Source organism: Lissotriton helveticus, chromosome 4_1 (genome assembly GCF_964261635.1).
Source record: "Lissotriton helveticus chromosome 4_1, aLisHel1.1, whole genome shotgun sequence".
NCBI lineage: Eukaryota > Metazoa > Chordata > Amphibia > Caudata > Salamandridae > Lissotriton > Lissotriton helveticus.
This window is the reverse complement of record NC_136063.1, coordinates 1,613,809,016-1,613,835,456: the sequence shown is the minus strand read 5'-3', so window position 1 is coordinate 1,613,835,456 and position 26,441 is coordinate 1,613,809,016. Positions and strand designations below refer to the sequence as shown.

The 26,441-nt window shown below is 42.4% G+C and overlaps 1 protein-coding gene across 1 annotated transcript in view; it reads left to right on the top strand.

The window, feature by feature from the left end:
* The window catches only part of BMPER (BMP binding endothelial regulator), a 429,950-nt gene that overhangs the window by 333,211 nt on the left and 70,298 nt on the right, over positions 1 to 26,441 (top strand). The window contains exon 13 of the mRNA XM_078688231.1: positions 13,663 to 13,999. Coding sequence (XP_078544357.1) covers positions 13,663 to 13,999 — 337 coding nt within the window. The remainder of the gene's footprint in view (positions 1 to 13,662; positions 14,000 to 26,441) is intronic.

The window sequence follows — 26,441 nt, the reverse complement described above, 5'->3', positions numbered from 1 at the left end:
CCCTCCCGTCCGACCTGCGCCTGACCCAAGACCACCTCTCCTTCAGGAAGAAGCTCAAGACCTGGCTGTTCGAGCAGTAGCAGCACCCCCCCCCCCCAAGCGCCTTGAGACCCTCCGGGTAAGTAGTGCGCTCTATAAATGTCTTTGATTGATTGATTGATTGACTGGCAAATCCGGGACGCCTTGCCACCCTAACAGGGACTCACTTTTGGATCTGACGCCAAAGGCCCCATTTACGAGCTCCCCGATGGGAAATTGTGGCATAACATGTTGAATTTACTGAAGTCCGTAAATATTGGTATTTACCTGGCATTTTCCTCTAGTAAATCTCGGTGGATTTAAAATTGCAAGGGGTGGGAAATGACCTCGAAAATAAGAATTCTGTGTGGTAAGAAGACTTACCACACATACAATAATTTAACAGCACACGTATAATTGCGGTCACGATATAAGGCTCTCTGTGATAGACAACTTATTGGCGGCAGCTTCTCTTTGTATTAGGAAATGTAGTCTGCTTCTTGTTGGACAATGAACATTTCTTTTTGCCCTAAAGCACCAGAAATAATGTCTAGATCCATTGGGCACATTCGGTTGCCAGGACTATAATTGTGAAAATATGTCCCTCTAAAATTGATGGGTGGAAGAGGGTAACAAGATCCTGTGTCGTTTTAGAGGTGAATATTCAAGCACCATTTGTCTCAGCGGGAACACACTTCATAATAGGCGGACGTCTGCTTATTGAACGGAATGAGTCAGTTGGCTGCACACCCCCTGGTGCTTTACACCTGTAATTGATTTATATTATTGCCCGGGTGTGTTCTGCTACAAGTTAGTCCTGTTCATTCAGTGCCATTTCCTCCTAGATTTTTGTGCTGCAACGCCAAACAAATCCGAGAGCCTTTTAAAGTGCCCAACAAAACAATATTCTTTGGCCGCGGAAAATAAAAAAAACAGTATTTTTCTGGAAGGCTTGCTTTGCCTTGTGGTCGCTGCATGCTTTTAAAATTATGTTGTACAGCAGTAGATCAACAAAGCAGGACCACAAAGTGTTTTCGTTGAACCGCTCGGCATTTATCGTTACGAGGAAGAAATGTCTCAGAACCTGCTTCGTGGTTAATTTCTTACCTGGGAAAACTTTCTGCTCAGGATGTGCAGGTGATCCGTGAGATAGTGTTTTTTCTTAACTGAAGTGCATTTGTTGGTATAATGTTGCCGGATGAATATGGCATTTATTGTATTTGGAAGCGAAACAGTCATTCAGAGCCAACATCCAAATGGGAAAAAAATGGAAACTCTGGAGAAGAGCGAAGGACGAAGCAGTGCACCACAGACCTAAGATGCAGATACATTTACGAAAAAGTAGAAGTGGGTAAGCAACTGAAAGCTCGAGCCCGATGCCTGGCTCTGACTCAGCTAGAGGTTCTCTTGGACTCCAGGTCCAAAACGAGCCGAGCTTTCATGTGGCTTCTGTTCTGTCTGTCACCCCCGCTATAACCTCACCCCAAGTGACAAGCCTGAAAGATAAAGCAGAAATCTCCCATGTAGAACAGGAGAAAGGTCAACGCCTCTCAATGCATTGACAATCTGATGTGCTAAGGTGAAACTGTCTAGCATGTCAAAGAATACACTTTATTGAATTCTGAAGAGACAACCTTTATCATAGTTTTAAATGGTGGTTGTTGTATGCTTTACACAGCAAATGTTTTCAGGGCGCAGCTCCCTCACCAGCTCTTAGAACCAAGTCAGACCCTTGGCTGGGCTGTGGCTTTGGGATCCCTCTTAATTTCCTAGCTTCCTCAGCTCTGCGATAAAGGGAGCTTTATATCAGACATGTCTGAGCTTACAATATTACATATCGGTCTTGTCATGTTTCAATTTATCCACCAAAGCCCAGATATATGGAATGTTCGCATAGGTACTAAATAAACAAAGCAATACAAACGACAGTGTTGATCAATATTCCTGTACAAAAGAAAATTTGGAGAAAAGTTGATGAGAGTATTGGTTGCGTGTTGTTCGACCGATGATAGTCTATGCAAGATATGCGAGAAGAGTGGAAACATCCCTACAATTTCATACAAACCTCCATCAACTAAAGTAGCACAGTAAGGTACCATGAGGAATCCTATCAGCAATTGAAACAGACACAAACAATGGGCAAAGGGAAAATCACATGCATCATCTGAAAAAAAATACATATATTATCTAATTTACCTGTAGGGTGTTATCTGTATGCATAGGTCTCTACTGAAGCATGTGCCTCAAGTACAAAACTCATGAAAAATACAGCTCGCTTGTTATTGCTCTGTGACACAACCTTTCAACGATAACTAAGTACGGGCATAATATGGCATTACTTGAGGCCTTCAAAAGATTGTTTGACTCCTTGTTTTTCTGGTCCATCTTTTAAGTCTGGAAATCTGACAGAAACATCTTCTACCATCAGCCAAGTTATCTATTTTCTTTGAAAAAAAGAGAAGAACATAGTTCCTAGGTTACCACTTTGTTTCATAACAAACGAGCCTCAGACATGTGTAAAGCAGTTTTTTTTAAACAAAGTTGCTTCTACCCATCTTATCTTATTTATATCCTATTGATTCTCCTGATCTAAAAGAATATTTTGCGTAAAAAGTAAAGCTGATAACCAGTAAAACTTCAGCATTTATACTCAAAAAAGACCAAAAATAAAATATATATAATTGATAAGATTTCAATGAAATCTATTAATTAAGCAAAAATAATCATGGCCCGCAAATCTCAATTTATCGATCTTAATTAAAAAACAACCTGTTACATAGATGGTCGCATTGAAAGTATAGAGATATCTGGTAACATTCTTTTATCTAAGCAAAGGCATAATATGCTTAATTCGAGGCAGTTTATAGAACTCATAAAAGACATACATTTGCATCATGATTTGAGCAGAACTGTTATATTATGGGCATCCCCATTACCTGCAAGACGTTAGTTAAACACACCGTGGCAAACTATGGCCATCACACATTAGGAGATCTCTTTACTGACAGGCATATCATCTCACATTGTACTGATGTTCATTTTGCTGCTGCTCCCATTATGGATCACTTTGTGATGCACTGCATGTTCAGTGCGCTACGGTCACAGATCCTGACATATCCATTAGCGCCAGATGAGTTGATACCCTTTACACTTGTGATCAGTGACGACATCAGCATCCGGCTATTGTCAAAATTATGCCACTCATGTGTCTGTTTGCTGCCCACCCTAAACATGAAACTTAGTGGCTACTGGGAACGTGATCTGGGATGCCAGTCAACAGATAAGATGTGGGCTCCCTTTTGTATGTGAACATGTTCCATATCTCCTAGTCATCTCCACAAACTCATACATTTCAAATTCCTGCACAGAGAATATATCACGCCTGATGGGCAACATATATTTGACCACAAGAGATCTCCTGAGTGCTCTAAAGGCCATATCAAGGGACAGACTTCGTGCATATCACTTGGACCTGTAGACACATCGCATTCTTCTGGAACGAAGACTTCTCCCAACTGGCCCAAATGATGGAGATGGATCCTGACCCTGATCCCTTCCCGGCATTTCTGGGCTATGTGCAAAACCTCACAAAAAGCATCCGCCAATTCACAGCAATGGTCCTATTGCTCACCAAATGGGAAGTCATACTACATTGGGGGCGAAGGCACCCAGCCACTGCCAACGACTGGCTTACTAGCTTAGCTTATTGCGACACCACCAGCGAGCGATCTACCTCGCTCCAACCCCCATCTTCTAGAGCAAAGGACATAAGGCTGCCCCTCTGTACCTACATGCTATTAGTGAGCAATGATTCCCAGAACTCCCAGAATGTGAATACCACAACACCTTGCCTGACTCCACACACCACACCCTCCTGCCCACAATTGGGTCAACCTCCCCCTCAGGTGCCCCCTACCACTCAACACAGTCATCGAACAGTATCATCTATGCGTGGGTCCTCACCCTCCTTCGATAGATCCATGGCTCCTCTCACACAAAGTTTCGGAGTTAGCACAGCTTTGGGTCAGCGTGTAACCCTGTACTCATCAAGTGGGCGACAAAGTATTTCCACAGTAAAAACAGTAGTTTCACGTGTTTTACTGTCAGGACATGTAAAGTATATGTCCTGCCTGTGTTAAATGTTACACCCTGCCCTTGTGGCTTGGTAGGCTAGCTTAAGGGGTGACTTACACACAGGTCCTGTGGAGGTGGTGGATTTGCCATTGATGTCAATGGAAAAGTCGGGCTAGCAGTGCATGATTGCTCTACCAGTGGTGGAGTGGGGGGACTTGATATTCAGAGGTTCTGCCATGAATACCTGAATGGGCATCATGTATTCTTATGACAAGCATATCAAACTGTTCTTCCTGTGGATCATAGCATCAGGCTGTGTGTTGAATCATGATAAATCCTGATTATATTTTCAAGAGAGGAGAGTATGGTAAGTACACAACTGACAAGGAAATGGGCTGGCAAATAGTTGTAATTATTTATCACCCAGATCAATATGTCTAATTGTCATCACAGTTAATGTTTTGCCTGACTAAAACCTTCAAATTCCATTCCACTCTGTTTTGGTTTAACACAACATAATTCATGATCTATTTAGATTATCTTTTGCCTAGAGTTTTTGATTGAACAATATTTTCCAAAGCAGAAAAGACTCTAAAGAACACATTCTACCCTTTGTCTAGTTTGGAGAGAGATGGTTTTCTTGCTCTGAAGGAAAAAGTCAATTTAGCTTTTGGAATAGATGAATAACTTTATATTTTGAACATCTGTCTATTCTGGGCAAGTAGCCATCTTGTATAATCTCTGCGATGGAATAACTACATTCTGAATAAGTGAGTGAAAAAAGCCAAGCATTGGCAACGCTATATATTGAGTCCCACTGGGCTTCCTTTACTTTTCTTGTCTATAAGACTTATAAAGTTAGTATTTTAATATATTGACTTATGTTTTTCCTTATCTGTGTTCTCTTTCTTGGCAGCAACAAGTTTCAAAATCATAAATTATTGAATCTGTAGTGGGAAAGTAAAGCATCTTCTCCTATACTGAAATTGCAAATGACATTCAGTTACATATGGACCTCTTCTGATGTTCCCTATTCGCTGGGGCTACATCAAAGTACTAAAACCTATGAAATGCAAACAGAATTAATTAACTAAATGCAGATTCTAATTAAAATAGAGTTAAAATGCAGCTGTCGGATCTTTTGCATCTAGAGAATTTCATTCTTTGCCTCAAAGTTTAAACAGAGTAAATAGTTTATAGAGTGCAACAAAAATACTTCTTAAACTTAATATAACATTTACATTACTCATTCACTTGTTGGGCGTGCCTATTTAGTACTTGCACCGGTGAGCTGTGCACTATGTGACTTATTGCCACTGCTGAGTAATCCAATGGCCTTGTGGCAAGCCTTGTGGAACACCATTCCACCACGGTTTATTAATTATAATTTTCACTGGTCCTGACGAACGCCCGATATATTTTTATCTTTGTGTCAGAAACATGTTGACCAACCGACACATGGTAAATCTAGACTTTTAATTTGGTCCTTTACCCTTGACTTTTGTTTTTAACCATGTACAATTGGCAAAACTATTAAAATTGTTTTTTTTGACACAATTGGTACATTTTTAAATCACTCAAAATCACTCTTCACTCACAAGAAAACCAGCTCCGCAGTAACCTGGTGTCGAATTACACTAGGGTGGCATTCGGCCACTCCTGGTGGGGCCCAATGATGAAGCATGTCACCAACCAGGTTGGTGAGTGAGGGCTTTTCTAAATAACCATAAGAAGTTTCTTTCCACAGCCATTTTGGGACTGTGAAGTTTGCTTCATGCTCGCTTCTTTCTCATAAGCTTGTTGACGCTCCTTTGATGTTTTCATTGATTTCCTTGAGGGGGACAGGAGCGCCTGTGTTCCCTTCCTCTCTTGTTGTTACAATTGTATGAATATTCAAACACGTGATTTGAACTTATTGTGAAACTTTGTTATTCTAACTATTTGTCATGACGTATACATTTTTTCACATTAGGAAAGCTAGCTTCTATGTCTTTCTTCACTGTACATTAACTGTTGTGCATTCTGGTCATTACCATAGCAGCAGCAATGCCCAGATGCTGTCATCACTTCCTGTGCTAATGAAACAGCCGCTGCAAAATAATATCCCTCATATGTTTGTGAATGGCTAATTAGTCTTCACTTTCAATGGCATACACATCTGTATATGATTCTTCATTACTCTTTGATTGATTGCTTAGATTTATGAGGATCTCTCATCTTCTTTCTAATGCTAATTTCATTCATACTTCTTAAGCAAAACACACAACAGCTGCTTCGCATATAGAGATCTATTGCAATGTGTGTCACTCTTCTAGTAAAATAATTCCTTTAAAACCTCACTTACAACTTTATTGCGATCACACAGATCCTACAAAGTATTCAGCAAAAAGTACCAAGAAAAGTATACACCGAAATATATAGATAAAATATGTATTGAATACAAATTGATAAAAACATTTGTACAAATCCAACATGACAGGGCCCTTCGAACAGTTTTAAAATGCAAATGTGCAAAGCAGCAATATGTATGGCACAGAATAAGGTGCTTTAGGTTCCCACAAGTACCAAACGGATAACATTCTGATCTGGCAAAGCATTCCAAAACACAATGACTCAGTTACATAATTTATTTCGCCTAATCCAAGGAGCATGCCAGAATCTAGAAAGACCAAATACAATAGGTTGTCTGGTATCAGCACACAAGAGTCTTAAGACCTCTACATAGTACCCTCGACCCACCAAGAAGCATAACAGAACAATCCATTTTTGTTCTCATCGACTGGTAAGTCGGGCAAAAAAAGAGTAAGTGAACTATGAATTCTGAGCTAACTTGGCAAGTGGGGCATAAATCATCCAAATTGTTATTGCTGGACCATTTTGAGCAGAACAGTTTAGTGGGAAGAGATTTATAACGAAACTCCAGAAAAAGTTTCCGTTCCATCGGTGGCTCTATTTCCTCAATAGTTGGCTCAAAAGACGGAGAGCATTTTGATTTGAGAAAGACTTCGGTCAGGCTGGATACTGGAGCTGATAGAACTACTTTTGAAACCGAATCCTAAAACACTTTTTTCATTTTTTCTCTGGAAATTTGCCTCATAGTTTCTGGATTTTACCAATAGGTGTCCAAGTCCAATTTTGCCACAGATTTCCGTAGAGTGGAAAACCATTTTATTGCCAAGACGTTTGGAAATCTCAAGAGGTCTAACAGAGTCTCTCGGTAGGTATCCTGCTCATCTACAGTCCATAGCCTGAACCAAAACATTATCAATCGGTACATTGCCTTATGTCTCAGCTGTTTATGTGCCAGATCCTTATATAAGGGTGTCAGAGGGGTACTAGCCGGGAGATCCACCAGAGATCTCAAAAACCGATTTTCCACAGCTGGTAAAGATGATATATTTCCTGTCCCCCATGGCTCTATTCCATACATTATGCCCCCCACTACTATAGTATTGTAGATTTCTAGTGCAGGATCAATCTAAAGTGACGTAGTTTTCCAGTGTACTCAACTAATGTGATTACATTGGAATACTTGATGGAGCTTAGCCTTCTCCTTTTGTGTGTCCCAATTTACAGATGGGGAAACACGTATTCCGAAGTAATCAAAAATGTAAACTAGTTCAAGTAAGGTGCTACCTGCCCAAATAGATCTACTAGAGAGTTTTGACCCACTTTTGTTAGAAATCATGTATTTGGGTTTTCCCTCATTTAAGAACAACCCCATATCATTACAAAACTGTATAAAATCATTTAAAAGTTGTTGGAGGCCGTGGGGGGATTTAGAAATTAAAAGGGTGTCGTCCGCAAATAATAAATCAGGGACTCTTCTATTGTTTACTTTTGGTGCATCACAACCATCCCTCTCCAAAAAGTCAATAACCCCATTGATAAAGAGGGTAAAAAGAGTGGGTTCCAGCACACAACCCTGCCTGACTCCACATTTTACAGGACATTTTTCTGTTACTTCGCTTCTTGGGCCCCACCTGACCTGGGCTGAGTTTGAGGCGTGTAATCTAATTAGAATATCTAAAAGGTTTACCGGAATGCCCAGTTCTCTCAGTACTCCCCACAGCTTCACCCGGGGCACAGAGTCTAAAGCTGTGTGCAGGGCAACAAATGCCACATATAGTTTACCCCCTTTGAGGTCCACTTCCTTCCAGTACATACAAATAAAACTGAAGACCAGGTCTAGGGTGCTAACGTTTGAGTGAAAGCCCACCTGTAGGTCACTTAAAATATGAAATTCCATCATCCATTCTTGGAGCCTCCCTAAGACTTGTCTACAAAAAAATCTTTTGGAGAGAATCTATTTGGCTTATCGGACTATAGTTAGATGGCTTGGAGTTGTCTCCTTTCTTATAAATAGGCACAATCTCTCCAACCTGCAACGATTTCAGAATAGGTGCTCCATGGAGAATCAAGTTAGATAAAATATTTATGTACCGACTCCAAAGGCATTTATCTTCTTTATACAGGTCATTGGGGATTCTGTCTGGGCCTGGAGCATGCACTGGTTCACATGAGGAGATTGCCGCATAAGTTTCTACTAGGGAAAAAACAGGGGCTCAAAGTCCTCACTCAGCACCTCCTCAGACAACTCACCCATCTCGCCACTACCATCACTCTCAATGGCATAAGAGACCCAAAATAGGCTGTCCAGTCGTCGGGCTGTATATTAAATTCTAACTCTGGTTTTTCCCCCTTAAGTCAGTGAGTTGCCTCTCTCCAGAATGACTTTTGGTCTCTACCATTTAGTGCTATGGGTAGAGCTAGCCATAGTGAACTTTCCCACTCCTTTTTAGCACTATCCATGGCCCACCTGTACCTGGCTCTAGCTGTCACAATTTCAGGATGGACCTTACACTTTTTAGCACAAATAAGCTCCCTCTTTGACCTTCTACAGTCCTGGTTAAACCATGTGTCTTTAGGCTCATGCTTTGTACCAGTGGAGTGGGTTGGACTTCCCATATTATTTGCAGGCCGGCTCAGCAGTTCCCTGGCCTTTTTAAAGAGGTGCTTGTTGCCTGGGTTTAGACTCTTAACAGCCTCCTCACTAGAGATATTAGTTAAGGACTCTATTGGGTTTAAGGTTTTCTTTTTGAGAAGATCCAGCACCTCCGGATGCTTCTCAACCCAACCCCACTTAACTGTTCGCTGGTTATTTGAAAGTGAGAACACTCCCAAGTCCCGTTGTCTGTTTGAAGTTGGCTGTGCGGTACCAGAGATGCTTAATGAAAGTACAAATGGGTTGTGATCACTATTGTATCTATTTACCACAACCATATCATCTAGTACAGGCCAAAGGTTGGAGGTGATTAAGCAGTAATCAATACGGCTTGTATGGTTGGTTCTATTAAAGGTGTGAGCCACGTCAGGATTTGATCTAGACCTCCCATTGGTTGCTCTAAGGCCATCTGGAGTGTTAGTGCAAGCAGCTGACCATCCCTTTTCTTCCATTTGACCTTTGGTAGACTTAATGGAGGAATAGACCAATCTTTGTCCCACTCTTCTGTTAAATCAGGGGCAGTTAAAACATTAACCATGTTCATTTAGGACAAAAATGTGTCATTCGCCGCCATTCTCTGCAAAGTACTATGAAGTCTTTGTGGTGCAACGCTGATCCAGATAACGAAGGGGAAATGGGGCATATATGTACACTTACATACTAGAATGCTCATTTTAACAGCATAGGTGTACATGTACTCTCTACACCGATTTTGCATTTTTAGTCATTCACAAGTGTCACAATTATATTTCAGGGAAAACTGTGATTTTTAAAAAATGTTCCTCTGGCTCACATTTGCCAGCGCTAATTTTACCAGTGCGGATCATTTGAAGAACAGAAAATCCACTATTAAGGAGTTAGAATAGATGTCCGACTGACATTTAGCGGCTCATTAGGATGGCGGGCGGGCGGACCCTAACGGAGAACGGGACCGCCCGCCATAAGGGGGGGAGGGTCCCGTAGGGGGAATTAGGATGTGCCCGCCACTGTGGCCAGCACGTCCTCCATGTTTTGCATTGTGGCGGGCAGTGCACTCTGCACCGCCCGCCACAATGCAAAACAATCGTGCACGCATTTGCATGTGCAAAGCGGCAGGCACCGCGCGGTGCCTGCCGCTTAGCATATGCAAATGTGGGGGGTACCATAGGTACCCCCCCTGTCCTCCCCCTACACCGGCATCTCCTGGGGGCCCGCAGGAAAGGCACCTCTGAGTGGCCATTGTAATATGGCTGGCGGTGTCCATTGGACATCGCCACCATATTATTCCATTACCGCCGCGGTCGCCTTGCGACCGCCGCGGTCTTTCCGTCCGCCGCGCTCCCCCTGCCATCCTAATACGGCAGGGGGGAATCCAGGCATAGGTGTCGGGCGGATTGCCTCCGCCAGGCCGGCGGTGGCTACCGCCAGCCTGGCGGAGGCAATCCGCCCGACATCATAATGGGCCCCTTAGTTTTTCCCTCATTTTCTTCACACAGAAAAAAGTTTCCATTCTCCAAGTGCTCCCCCAAAGTTGGAGGATTTGGGGGTCTTTGTCATACTCCTTGATCCACTTATTTCTAATTGAAGAAGGTGCATTATTAGAAGTGCACCCAGTTTGGAAGCAGGAATTGAAATTTTTATATACACTCGGGGTTGCAGCTTTTGGAGGACATTCACCAAATTTACAATGCCAACTGTAATTAACCTGCCCCTAAATTACACCTGTGACTGTGGAAAATCCACACATCTGACAGGCTTTCCTAGGTTAACCTAGTTCAAGTACCATAGTTAGCTATGTTTGACCTTGAAATTAGACAAACTCATGGTATAGCGGTGTACCTGCTGGATGAGTAATGACGATTCTCTGAGTAATCTAATTTTGATTCCTCAGAGAAGCCTTATCAGTCAATCTAAACGTTTTAGGGAGACACAACTTCACGTAGCTGAAGGATTCTGATAGTTCTTCTTATTATGAGTCAGTGCATTTCATTCCTAGCCGGCATAGTGTTATTCAAGCTGAAATTCACATTCTATTGTTACTTGCTATTTGCTTTAAATGCTATTTTTGCTGATGCAGAAAAACACCCTGGTTTCATTCATGTTTCAAAATTGAAATGTACCTGAAGAACACTACCTGTTTTTGTTCTTATTGAGCTGTAACTGCTAATGTCTTTAGTTGATAAAACCCAATAAACTTGTTTAATAATCAGTCAATCTAAATGTTTGAAACCACATACGGACACTTGGGAACGTATACCATGAAACAGCCTAGATGGAAGTAAGGCTTGCAAAGAAAGTATCAGAAAGCAGAAACCATAGCTCCATATGGGTCATAGAATGTGCTGATTTTAGTCAAAGATTTAGCACAGGCACCTAAGCTTCTAATGCATGGATGTCTACAATAACGGGGTAAACCCTGCCTCTAGACTATTTGCAATATGACTACTCGCCTCTACTAAGAAATTGGCAAATCCAATCTACTGTAATTCCTTTTAAAAATCGTGCGGTTATATCAAAAGTGTTTATGCCAAAGTCACCAGACAATGTGAAGGGCAGGGCACAGAGCAGGTTTTAACTGCAACTTAAACAATTTGATGAAATAACAGACTTTTTTATGTTATGATATGTTATGTGTATTTGGAAAGTGTACCAACATCCACAAAGGTATCTTGGCACTGAGTAGATGTGTGCCTAGCCCATACCTATGGTAGGCTGGTTGATTGAAAAACCAGGTCTTCAGCTTCTTGCAGAATTCAAGAAGAGAGGAGGAGGCTCTGATGTGGAGAGGGAGGTCGTTCCATGCTTTAGGAGGGATGTAAGAGAACGCTCATCCTCCTGATCTGGTTCTGTGTATGAGTGGGATGTTTGTGAGTAGGAGTCCTGCAGAGTGGAGATTTCTGGATGGTTGGTGGAAGGGGATGCAACTGTTCAGGTCGGTGGGCCCTGAGTTGTGGAGTTCCTTGAATGTGTGTGTGAGATGAGTTTGAAATGAGTGCACTTGTGTATTGGAAGCCTGTGTAGTTTCCTGTTGTGTGGTGTAATGTGAGTACTGAGTGGGAGGTTGAAATCTCTTTGTTCATAGTTTCCCCTTGGAATTCACTCAACAAAGAGCCATTTATGGTAGTGCTAGGACTGCCTACAGAAACTTTGCCTACAGCCTTGTTCCTCTATGTGGTGACAGAACTATTTGACTTTCAACTTCCTTAGAATGTGCGGTAGGGAATGGCAGTGATTTGTGATAAATCAATTTCAAAAGGAAAACCAACCAGGACAAATACATTTTTAGACTAAATAATTAGATCAGACATGGGATAGCAACAAGTGAGAACTTAGTGTATAAAATGGGGTAAGCATAGAAAAGGCAATGCATGTTCTGTGTTTCATTTATAAGAACAGATGGGCAGAAATAGACACATGCTATTCTCAGTGGCAGAAGCACCCTAGTGTACAATTAACAACACAAATTGAGAAAGAAACAAAATATGATGGTACTCAAGTACTAATTATTCACAGGAAATCAGAGAGATAGGACATAATTAACCCATTTGGCCTAACAAAGGATCTGCTTTGCCTGATAGTACCTGTTCTCGGACAACACAGGCCTAAGAGGCTGTATGTGGCACAACCAACATCATGGGAGTGCCAGACTGGCCATGCAACCTACAAGGAAGGCACTGTTTTTGGTTGACTGGCCTGTGAGATGTGAATTGAGGAACACTGACTCTGTTCAGAATTTCCCTGTGGGACAGTAAATTTTGCCAATTTTCACACAGATTGAGAGAAAGTAGTTAATATCATCATGAAAGTTTCAGCAGGAGCCTGCGTTTACGGCAGGAAAAACCAAGAAACTGAAATCTTATTTAAAAACCCACCAATTACTGTAGGGAGTGACAAGTCTATTTAAAACCACAATAGCAAATTAGCTTCCAAGTAGGGGCACCTCGAGTGAGCACATTGAACACTGGCTATGCAGGAAATGGAATTCAATTGCCCATTAACAAAATGTATAATATAACTCAGTGAAAGGGAAGGAACTAGCAATATTAAGTGCCCCTTAGGTTGCACCAGCCTCCCCCAGAAGGCTCTCCTGACATATAAGATGGTATTAACTATTTAAAGAAGTACCTTGAATAAAAGGAAAAATGACCATCATTAGTCATGAAGTGTGTCAGGTTATAAGAAACTGTCACCTGTCTGTCACTGGGAATATAGACTCACAATAATAACACATCAAACACTTTACTAAATGGATTATTTTCAACTCTCTTCTCTTAGAAAAATGTGGATATTTATTTCTGTTAAAACATGCATTATTTGTGAAAATTTTGACTGACATGTCAATGCAATTTTATAACTGAATAGAAAGTGTACAAACACGATAATTCGATAAGAAAACTGAAAAACTCTCTACTAATGTTTTTTTTAATTATTATATTTAATATTTTTATTAGTTTATAGAAGACCTTTCACATTAAAGATCTTGAAGTTGTGTGTGCTCCAGTCAATCATATAATGGCAGGATGATTAATTCATTTGAATGTAACTATAAAACCAACTGAGAATGATGTACTCACTTCTTTTTATAGGGCTGGAGATATCTTGGGATGGAGACAGTTTTGTGGAAGTTATGGCAGCACCGCACTTGAAGGGCAACCTGTGTGGCCTGTGTGGCAACTATAATGGGCACAAGAGAGACGATCTGATTGGTGGAGATGGAAATTTCAAATTTGATGTTGATGATTTTGCAGAGTCCTGGCGTGTAGAATCAAATGAGTTTTGCAATCGCCTGCAGAGGAAGCCAGCCCTAGAATTATGCCAGGGAACAGTGAGGGTGAAACTCCGGGCACACAGGGAGTGCCAGAAACTGAAGACATGGGACTTTCAGAGCTGTCACTCTACTGTGGATTATGCCATATTCTATCGGTAAGTGTAGCCTTGCTGTTAAAACTTTGAAAGTAGATACTTTGGGGCACAAAATGTGAACAGGTAATTGGTAAGATTCAACATTTTGTGCTATATATGTATGTATGTAGTTTGGTTGTGCAGACAATCTCCACTGATTAAAATATGTATTTTCGTGCCCTATGAATCTCAGTAAATGGCATCTTTCTAAACATATTAAGCTTACATTTTAGTGTTCTCTGTTTTAGAAGAAACCCGGTATTACATTTAAATCATAGTCATCATTAGGACTGAAGAGCACCAATCAGAATACTCTTCATGCACCCCTTCAGTTGACGCACTTCCTAAACTTCACAAAGCCACTGAGACATTGTGTGGTGGGATTGACCTTTTTTGTGATTGTTACTATAGATTTAAACAGCAAGAGTTAACTAAAATTTGTATGTGCTGGGAAAATAATTGAGTTTGAGAGGAGACCATAATATCTATAAAATTATTAGGGATTCTTCAGTGGTCTTAATAAAGGTTACTTGTGTCAATGCCAATAATACTGGTTAACACGTTTGCTGGAGTACCTCTATGTGATATATAGCAATTATATCTCGTTAGCAATGGAGATACCATTTCTTTACTGAGACATCTGTATTTTGTTTTTTCATTTCATTTCAAAATGTTCTCGGGTATAGAGTAAGTTATGAGCTCCGTTTTTAAGACATTGAGGGTCATATTAATGAGAGGGTTGCGTCGCACCATACAATCCATGTGCAGCACAATCCTTAAATGTGGTTTTTCAAGGGATGCAAGACGACCTTGCATGGCCCTGAGTGGCTTGATATATCCAGAGTAATGTAACTGAATGCAAATCGCTGTGTTGCGTTACACTTCCCCATGTAAGTGTTCCATGGGTGGTGCGTGGGTGTTCCCATGTAAAAACTCATGGATTTTGATGCATTCTCACAACTACTATAATGTGCCAAAACTGCTAGACCTTCCCAGGTGAGGAGTAACCAGGAGAAATATGTTTATTTCTTCTCCTTTTTTCCTCTTTCTGTATGTGCTGCATTCTGCTACACACAAAAAGAGAGGATGCCTTAGGGGATTTTTTTTGTGCAGAAATGTGCCCCTTCCTGCACAAAAACAATCTTGCTTACAACGCAGGCACCCTTGCACCATGGTGCAAGAGTGTCTGCGTTAGCTGTATGCAGCAAATCGTACACCTGCATTGGGAAAAGGAGGATATGCACTGCATTTTGTTAAATATTTCACGCAGCACAGCATAGCAAGGGGATGCACGGCGCTGTGCTATGTGAGATAATAGTATATATGCCCCTAATTCTATAGCTTCAGTTATTGGAAATCTATGAAAACACCTTCATTGCTCTACATATAGAAGCCTTGAAAAAATTCCAATATTGAATACGATGGCTGTTTGCTTCATATTGTACTTGAAAGACTACCTAGAAGTATATTCATGGATCAATCATGCTACTCGATTTCTAAATTGAGGAAATGTACATAGTATGCGCTAAAAAAGCTTGCCTCGAACCGAATGAGAAGCTAGCCTCAACTGCATGAAATGTGCTTCTTTCTGGGATATAGAAGGCACGAGAGGCAGGCTATGTATCTGAGCCTTTTCACCTCCTCTATGTTTAGTGGCACATAGATGCACTGCTAATTTACTTGGTTGAGTGCGTCCTCCTTATATGGCACGTGATTGCGGTACATCAATATGTTAAGAAAAATGAATAGCAAACAGAAGACGTTGGGCTTGAATAGCAATAGTCTATAAAAATTCAATTAGCTGATTCCCGAACATAGTGTACAACCAGAAGCTTTGATATCCTTGATGCCATCACAGGTAAATGAGATGGAAAATATTTTTGTTGTCAATCTCGAGGTCCATCCCTTAATATTTACCGAGGATAAAAGTCTCCCACAACGGTTTGAGCTAAAAGGTCCTCATATCAGCTATGTGGATCTGAAAAGAGTTTGTGAGTTTGTCCTGCTCGTCTTGATTTCACCAGTAATAATAGCCTCCCCAGCACTCTTTCCATTACACCGGCGCCCATTCATTGCCGAAGCACTGCAGTCATCTATCTGTGGCTCAGCTAATGACCCCAAAGTAGGGTGACAAAATGTCCCAAATGTGTCGGGACAGTCCCGGGTTTCACCAGCTGTCTCGGCAGAGTTTGGGAAATTAAAACGGTGGGAGTTGCCTTGTTATGGTTTCCAATTCAGGCATAATTATCAGCTGTTATAAAGAAAGCAATTTGATTAACAGACATGCTACTGACTTTTGCCTTTTATTCATGTTCTTACTGCCTCTTCTTTAATTCTCTGCTGAGGAGCACTGTAATTGTGTGCACTCAGTTGAAGTACAATTGTAGTCTGTAGTCCTTCTATTTTTGTGAAATGTCCCGGTTTTTGGCTTCAATATTCTGGTGACCCTAGCCCAGAGAGAGGCTTTAAGAAAGACAAATCCTACAATAAAGTATGAATGTTAACATGCAATATGCATTGCATTCGAGATATTACATTCTCTCTGCTTATTATCATGCATCTTATAACCCTTTCCCTGCGCCCGTCGGCCAACAGCCGTCACAAGCACTACCTCCGTAGTGCTGCGCATGTCCGTTAGCCGACGTGGCCCCACCCACTCAATGGAGGCCACAATCACAAGACAGCTATTGGGAGAGAGGAGTGGCGCAGCAGCCAGAGCAGCTGATTCCGGAGCGCTGATCTCACGGTTTGATCCCTGGTGCTGGTGGCAGCTCAGCATCATGTAACTCTGGGCAATAGCTCTCTTAATCTCCCCAACGTCCGGCCCTTAAGCACCTCGATACCCTTAGGAGTGATAAGTTTGCGCTTTACAAGTGGATGATGCATGTAGGGCAAATAGTGTTGTGCAGTCCTATACTAAGGGAGCCAGCCACTGCGTTTTGAATAAAAAAAATATATTTATATGGCACAGATCCAACATCTTGTTTCTAAGAGATAAAGTATGCACTAAATGTAGAGGAAGGGGGCAAATGAGGCAGGAATCCATCAACAATTTAGGAAAATGTTGAGTCCATTTCTTATGGGGAGGTGATTCTGGTTGAAGTGCGTGCTTAAAGGCAGCTCATTAAAAAATGTCCCTTCACTTCAACGATAGCGATTGATCGAGGACCATACAATCTCAATATATGTATGTGTACTGGAGAATGCAAAAGTCTGTAAAAGTGATTACATGAGGAAAGACATTATACTGCTTTTCAGAAGGGCTTTATAAGATTTACATTCACTAGAACCCTGGGTCTTCTGACTTAGCCAAGTTCTAATCGAGCTGACTACCACAAGGCTCTTCTTAATATGAATCGTTTATATGGAACAATGTGAAGGTATTACAGAAAATTCAAGTAGGCATCACCTGTTTGGCAACTTTTTCAGGTTTGTCTGCACAGGCTTTGCCCAATTAAGTCTACACTGAGAAGCCGAAGTGATTTCTGTAACCGTATGTCTGAGATGTTATTTCAAACTTTCATTCTTATAAACTTCCATAAAAAAATACATACACATCGCCTCTTGCTAGACAAGAGAAGTGGCATGTTTATACGGAGGCCCCTTAAAATGGTAAGAGAAACTAGAAACAGAAGATGTGAAGGCCATGCTGGAATAAAGGGCTCAACTGTCAGGAAACTGTGGGAGAAGAACAAAAGTTCTGAAGATATATTTTCGGAGTAAAGTTCTCGAAAGCAGAAGCCCATCAAAGGCAGGCATGATGATGCCTTGAAAACCTAAGAGTTAACTTGAGGAAGGCACGTGGTGAAGAGCTAGCTACAGCACCACCAGCTAGGAACAGGTGGTGCTGTAGGCTGAAAGAGGATGAAAGATCATTGGATTGAAGTGCTGACTTCTTCCAACACATTCTTAGTAAAAAAAAAAATGGAGGTCAAGAGTGTCTCAGAGTGGTTTGAGGTGCTGGGGAACCGAGTGAGATCAAGACTTGATCAGTTTCTCTTAGTCCAACACAGTCTTTTGTAGAATGTTTATCTTTGCTCTCTATAGACAATGATGACAACTTCATATGGCCCACACATTTGTACTCTCGTCAAAGCCTGGAATCAACCCAAAGCCCATTTTATTTTCTGGCACTTCACCCTGAAGTAAACTTTTCATAGAATATTGGGGGCACTGCATCGAATCTCTCACAGAGTTCACACACCTGGTAACCAGAGGAAGTATGTGACAAGATAATTGTTAAGCACTGCTTCTCAAGGGTTGGCACTCGGTTTTCTAGATGGCCATGGGTTTTTGTTGCAGCAAGGGGGGACACATTGTACCAAAATCAGGGAAGTCTCTAATGAGTTCATCTAGTTTTTACGGGGGTTCATTAGCAAGACTACTGTTGTGTGGGGGTTTGGGTAACCAAAGAAAGTTGAAGAATTGTGACACACATTTGCCTTTATTATAGGGGATCGCTAGCTAACTGACTTCAAGACACTCAAGGGGTCATTCATGCCCACAACAATTTACCCTTGTGATCTACATGCTTTTCTGGTGGGAGTAAGTTTGGTACTGCAAAACACACATCTTTCAAAGTCTCTTATTGTGCCTATGAAAATGCAAATGGATCTGACACAGTGGAGTTTTCTGGGTCATATTTGTTAAAATAAAGATTTTTAAAAGTTTGTGAGACAGTATTTTTATCTAGGAAAGTATTTGAGAGTAATGTTTATTATAATTATTAAAATGTATTTCCTCACATGCCTATATAACTCAAATGTGAAGTGAAAGTTCAAAGCACCCCGAACAATTGATAGTTATGTGAACAGAAAGGGTCTAATATTTACCATGGGTGGGAAGAGATGGCAGTCACCTATGTGCCATGTTATGAATTTTTTGCAGTGGGCAAACATGGGTCCAATCCATTTTGCACCAAGGTTCTTGCTTGTGTTGTACATGATGGAGGAAACAATTTTTCTCCTTTCCATTTTGCCTAGAGCTTTATGAAACAGAGTACAGACAGAGAAAATAGGCTGGAAACACGTTAGAACAAGTGCAAGAGTCTATACATGATGACTACGTTTGCTTTTATATTATGTTTACTTTGCAAAATCGGATTCGAAAAACTTTTGCAAATATGTTGAGCGAATTTGCACCATGGAGCAAAGTGATTGTGCCTAAAATAACTACTGTCATTCCCACTTGAAAAGGAAAACAAAATGTTTTCATTCATTTCCTTTGGAGTTAAATGCAAAATCAGAGCAATGTCAATTTGCTCTACTTTTGCCATCGCACATCAATTCATTTAACTAAGTTAACAGCAAGAAATATGTATCCCCTTTACTTTTACTAAACGGGTAAAAGTGGTACAATGTGGATTTATTCTGGGTTTGCACTGTTACAAGCTTTTGCACAATTTGTCCCCATCGGGGATCACATTGAGGCTTACACAGCAACAATAATAGCCCTCACTATCTAGTAATAGGTTTAGAAGGTGAAAACAGCCATTCATGGACCTTCCTCCAACACAGAGAAAGCATTATAAAGTAAATTCTAACAGTGGATTCTCTTCTCAATTTCCTTTACAGAAGTTGGAGGATTTTCCAACCAGGCGCGTCCGGCACAGGTAAGAGTGGTGGGCAGTGCAGGGGTGGGGTGGGGGGAGTTGAGAGATGACGGGATAGGTAAAATTAAATAAAAAAATTAATAAAGCAACTTACCATGTGCTCGCTGCATCGCCGAGTCGGTGATGCGGTGAGCTCAAGGTAAGTGGTTTTATTATTTTTTTTAATTACATTTTACCTATCCCATCGTCTTTCGAATTCCACCCGCCCGCTCCCGCCCCGCCCATCGCTCTTTCCTATGCCAGCCGCACCTGTTTCCAACCCAGTCTCATGGTGGCTTGAATCAGTCCTTAGGCTGCACCCTGCTTCGGGGCAGATGCTACGGGCAGGTGCTATAGGCACACTCAATTCTGTGTTTACTGTGTGAAACTGGAAGTCATATAACTGTCTTGTGGAAGCTGAAATCTCTCAGACCATTGCATTCAGAAGATTCATTTCATCTGACACTTACAGGCTAAGCTATTTTATAATGGAAATAAATTATCTTCAGAGGACAGGTTAGCATATTGTGTTACCATCTTCTTCCCCGGCCGCCCATTACATCATCATTCAGATGGAAATTTCATCTCATAAACATTAATCTTCCCGAGTAAATTGTGTCTACAGTATCACCACCAGCTCATTTTGTGGATGTGTTCTTTCAGAGCAAGAGTACTCATGGGTAACTGGATATTCTTGTTTTCCTAGAAATGAACGTCTTAGTGAAGTGTAAAAATTCATTTTTTTTTCAACTAAAAGAATAGAAGGGATCATTGTGGAAAAGATTACTTTTTCAGTGTGCTATTGATTATATGGTGAGATTCATGTTTCAGTTAATTACTTTAGGACAGAGCTAAGCCTCTCATCCTGCACTGCTGCTTTGCGTCACTGTAGCCAAACTTGAGGACTTTATGTCTGCCAGAATTAGTCCTAATATGCCACCTCATAGGCCACCCTAACTAAGGGGCCGATTAGGATGGCGGTTTTTCCGCATCCTCCGGGCAGGCGGAAGTGTCCGCCGGCCTGGAGGATGCGGAAAAACCGCGGCGGAGACTCCAAAGACCCACCGCCAAATTAGGATGGCTGGTGGGTCTGGAATTCCGTCCGCCGCTTTTCCGCCGCGGTCGGCTTCCGACCGCGGCGGAAAAGCTATAACATGGCAGGCGGTGTCTATGAGACACCGTCCGCCATATTATGATGTTTGTGTAAATATGCTTTTCCACGGCGGCTTTTCCGCCATGGAAAAGCATACGGACATTCACTTTGGGGGCCCGTTGCGGGCCCCCTGGGTGAATGGGGGGTGGGGGGTGCACATGGGGGGTACCTATGGTACCCCCCAGCATTTGCGTACACAAAGCAGCAGGCACCGTGCGGTGCCTGCCGCTTTGTGCATGTAAATGCAACACATGCATTTTTAACATTGCGGCGGGTGCAGCTTGAAGCTGCACCCGCCGCAATGTTAATAATAGAGGATGTGACCGCCACCCTGGCGGTCACATCCTATTTGCCATGGAGGGACCGCCGCTGCCCATGCGGACGGTCCCTCCTACTCAGGGGTGGCGGACGGACGCAAGTCCGTCCGCCATCCTAATCGGCCCCTAAATGTCTCATGTACCAACTCTATCGGGGATATAGCTCAGGTGGCCGAATTTAAGATCATATTAAAGTATTTCTGCCTTACTGTTAGAAATGGGGGTCTCTAGTTAGCAACGGTTTGCATCTTTGTCTTAGTAGGGACCCTTCTTCCTAGTCAGGGTAAGGGAGTTACACTCCTAAAATAACCCCTGCTCACTCCCTTGGTAACTTGGCACGAGTAGTCAGAGGCAGTGTGTAAAGCATTTGCACATAACTAACAGTAATACAGTGAAAACACTACAAACAGACACCACACCAGTTTAGAAACGTATCCAATACTTTATACATTTTAAAACAAGACCAGAATGTTAAAATCCTACATACAGTTACTTAAAAATATGCACTTTGCAAGAATACTTTAAAAATGCAGTTCCTTGAAGTGGTTGTCTTTGGTGCTACTGCGGTACTGAAAACAACAGTTCCGTCTGACTGCGTCAGAATGTCAGCAGACTCGTAAACAGTACCTTTTGTGTTGTGGCTGACACATTGGTGCGGGCTGGTCGTGGCAACTGTTGCGATGTGAAACGTAGCAGTGCTGTGCCCTCAAGTCACTGTGCAGGCAACAGCTCGTTGAAGGTCGTCCAGTGGCGTCGGTGATACCAGAGCTGCAGGGCAGAGTGAAGGCGGTGCTTGTTGCAGTGCTGGCAGATTGCAATAGCGACCGATTGCGGTGCAGGTGACAGAGCAAGTTGTGGGGGCCTGGCGTTGGTCCGTCCAAACTTTGGGGTGGGACGGGGCGGTGCGTCATGAGACTTACGAGCAGTATCCCCCAAGCCACAATGTGGTCACAGAAGTCACTGTCAGCATGCAGCGACGGCGTCAGCGAGACCAGAGCACCGAAGTGAAGGAGGCGGTGAAGAGTGTGGGGGCCACAGGTCACGGTGCAAACAGAGGCTCGGTAGCGACAGTCGTCGGTGAGACCAGGGTTGCGGCGTGAGAGGACACGGAGCCGGCGATGGACTCGGTGACGTAGTCGGCTGCTTACCCTCCTCTGTGGCAACTGAAACTGCGGTTCCAGAAGTGGTACCCAGAGGTCGGTGAAGTCTTTGCAGTCTCTGATACTTCAGAACAGGAAGCAAGCTCAGTTTCAACCCAGTGGAGACACTCAGCATAAGTAAAGAAAGTTCAGTTCAGTCCTTTCACTGCCCAAGGCAGAAGCAGCAACAGCAGGCTAACCCAACAAAGCAAGAACACAACAAAGGGGCAGTACTCCTCTTAGCATTTCTTCCAGCTCTTCTTCTTGGCAGGTTCCTTGATTCCAGAAAGTTCTAAAGTTTTGGGGGTTGGGCGCCAATGTTTACACTCCCTTTCCTTTTGTTCTATCAGACAGAGAGGTTCTGGGCTCAGTCAAAACCAGTTCTGGATTCTCTGGCCCAGCTTCCCAGCAGGAGGTGGAGACAACATTGTGTAAGGCAAACCAGGCTCATTCAGGTGCAAGGAAATCTCCTCCCACTACTAAATGCAGCCCAAGTCCCTTCAGCCCAGCCCCGACTCATCCAGAAAAGGCAGGACACACCTCAACCCTCCTAGTGGCTGTCCACAGTAAATGCAGATTCCCAGCCCCAAAGCCAGACAGTCAATCCACTAAAGCAGCAGAGGCAAACAGGATGGCTAAGCAAGAAAACACCTACTTTCTAAAAGTGGTATTTTCAAACAAAAAACATAAAAATCATCTTTACTGAAAGATGCATTTTTACATTCAGAGTCCATGCATACCAAACTGCATTCCCCTATCTTTTCTCAATGGGAAGATATGTTTATAAGATGTTATGAGCAACATCCCATATTATCCTATGGGACAGATAGCCTTGCAGTGGTGAAAAACAAAATACACTGTAATTCACTACCAGGACATGTCACACACACCAGTACATGCCCTACCTTTAACATACACAGCACCCTGCCTACAGGAGGAGTACCTTGGACCTACCTTAGGGGTGTCTTACATTAAAGAAAATGGAAGATTAGGGCATAGCAAGTGGGTGCACTTGTCAGGTCGACATGGCAGTTACAAACTGCGTGTAGACACTGAAGTGGCAGGTCTTAGAACCCTTTTCAGGGCTGCTTGTGTGGGTGGCACAATCAGTCCTGCAGGCCCACAAGCAGCATTTTATTTCCAGGCCCTGGCACTCTCAGTACACTTTACTAGGGACTTCCTAGTTAACCAAATATGCCAATCATGTAAACACCAATCCCTAACACAGTTTGCACTTTAACACTGAGAGATAGTTTGCAGAGACATAAAACCAGCACAAACATAGTCAAAACAGGGAGAGCAGAAATCAAAAAGCCTGGGGAAATACGCCAAAAGATGCCAGATCTAACACTTACTTTCCTACTTCTCAGTAGAGTTGCACAGAATCACGTAGACTAGAATGCTTAGACATCTCTTGTAGTCATCTGCTTCTCAACACTTTCTGCCACCTGTTATTACCTAGTGTTTAAATCCTGCTCTCATACCATATTTGCATTTGGTTTTCTTAACACCTTGCTTGCGGCGCCAATTCTCCCCTGGTGCTGAACATTCCATTTGCGGGTGTGGTCATGACGGAACTGTTCCGTCATGAGCACAGCGCGACCGATATTCATGACGGAACCGTTCCATCATGAGCATTGAAGGAGTTAACCTCTAAAATGGTATCATATTTCTAATCATGATCCTATTTCAGCCGCGGCCCGTGCAGGTAAGAGCGGTGGGGCCGGGTGGGGGGAATTTCGACAGACGACAAGGCAAACGTAATTATTTATTTAATTTTCCCTTGTCATCGTCTTTCAAAATCCCCCCCCCCCCCAAACGGCCCCACCACCCTACCCCTCTTACCTCATGGGCCGCGGCTGATCCTATTATCATAGTGTCAAAAGTAGTCAAATGAGGGGTAATGATACTGCATCCGTACCAGTGGCTTCCTTTTGCCAAAATCATAGAGATAGCACAAGTGACTTCACATGCCTTTTGACTAACAGTGGCATCACAGTAAGTGATATTAGGTCAGATTTGAGCCTGGTGACACCACAGAAATGTATTTCACATGGACGTTGACCCCGATTAAATCATAGGAAGAGGATACAAACCCTTCAATTAGTGTATATGAGTTGGTGGTTGGTGTTGACGCCTAACTGCACAGATTTTTGGGGACTTGCGCATATTTTTTTCTCATTAGACTTTGAATGTGAGCGAAAGAGAAAAAGTACATAAAAGGGGGCAAGAAGGATGTAGAGAAATACAGAAAACTGAGAAACTGGGACAAAGAAAGATGGCAGGGATGAAAACGAACCTGAATAGGCAGGGAGCATCGGGTGCTCGATGAAAGACGCATGAGGTGAAATCAAGACCCTGCAGCCTTGGCATGTAACAACCGCAACATTCAAAAGTGCCATACCTGCTTTCTGAGCTAAACGTTGGGTTCTGGCACTTATTCTTTTACAAATTAAGTACTGTTGGCGACCTCTAAATGACAACATTTTCTTCAAATACTAGCCACAGAATACTTTGTCTTAAATTCCGTGCTGTGTTTCACGGGAGAAGGCTAACACATAAAAACAATACCTCCTGTCCTGTGAGTGTTCTAGCCACAGGAGACTTATCATACTGCATATGTACAGCACTGTGGAAACTATTTCGCGGTCACCAAGGTTTGTGACTGATCTCGTGGTCACACTTATAAAACCCAAGGGGGTTACTTAATAATATTTTGCACAGGTGGTTGTGTGACACAAAGGGCCTGATTTAGAGTTTGGAGGACAGGCTGCTCCGTCACAAACATGATGGATATGCCGTTTGCCTAATTACAGATGCATTCGAATATAATGCACTTGTAATTATGTGGATAAGATCTCCATCATACATATGACAGAGTAACCCGTCCACCAAACTCTAAATCAGATCCAAAATGGAACACAGCATGAAAAATTAATAGTCGTGTGAATAGAAAAGGTCTAATATTTATCAAGGGTGGGAAGAGACGGCAGCCACCTGGGTGCTGTGTATGAAATGTTTGTACAGGGGCAAACATGTGTCTAAACCATTTCACATCATTGCTCCTGCTTCTGTTATACAGGACGGAGAAAAAAGATGTTTCTCCCTTCCACTTTACACAGAGCCTTATGCAACAGATTATAAACGGAGAAAATAGAATTGCATTCTATTTTCAATGGCATAAAGCATTGCTTCGATTTAATTAAACATTATGGAAACCTTTGGGTACAATGCAAACTATCCAGGTCCATGTGTGTGCCCCCTCCGCCCTTAGGAAATCTAGGCCCAAGTTTCTTAACTTTCTCAGGAGACATCTCCTGACACTGTAGTTCTCACAGTGGTGATATGGAAACATTTATACACCACCCTTTTCACTCTGGAACCTGTATGGCGAGCATGGTCTCATGGCATTTTGTGGAACAATAACTGACATCATGGGCATTATCTGGGTGCCCCTAAAGGTTGCAGCTTTAGCCCTGACGCTTCCCATTGTCACTCTTATGCCTACCCCACCAACGAAATTTTGTAGGATTTCTTAAACCTGTTGCAGACTTTTCTTGTGATTTCCAGGGAGCAAATTTGATCAATCGACTCCCCGTAAGATGTCCCCTTTTGCTGCTTCACTTCTAATGATATCACCAGGGAGTTGGGCTGGTTATTCAATTTCACTTCCACCACCGAATGTTTTTTGTGTCATGACACCTTTTCAGGCAGACCCTGGAGGATCATCTTGTGCTGTTCTTGATATTTTGAGGATGCAAGTCGGACCTTGAGTAAGTACTGCTTCTATTACTTATCGGTAATTGCATTACTCTGTGTCCTTCTCTTGCTTATCTCCATTATGGCCCTCCCTCCCGGTTGTCAGGCCAATTGCGTCTACGGCGACTTGGTACGTGCAATGGACTGTGGAGGGGGCGGGGCCTTTTTATGTTGGTAGGGGGGTGTCTCCGAGGCAAAGGGGCCTCATTATGTAATTGAGATAAGCGAGAGAGACGAGGAGGTAATGATGACTGTAGACACTATGCATATATTTTGGGCTAAAACACAATGGGCTCTGAACGTGGTTGTTAATTCACCAGGAAGCCAGAGCTAGTAGTTCACAGCAAAATATTACACAGATCTCACGTAGAGTTCAATTTTAGTATGCTGTTGATATAAAATAACATTTTTAAAGCAGACCTGAGCCCTTGCCTCATGTGGTCCAGAAAGAGGTGTAAAAGTATATCCATACACTACAAGCCAAGCATCAAACAATGGAGTAATT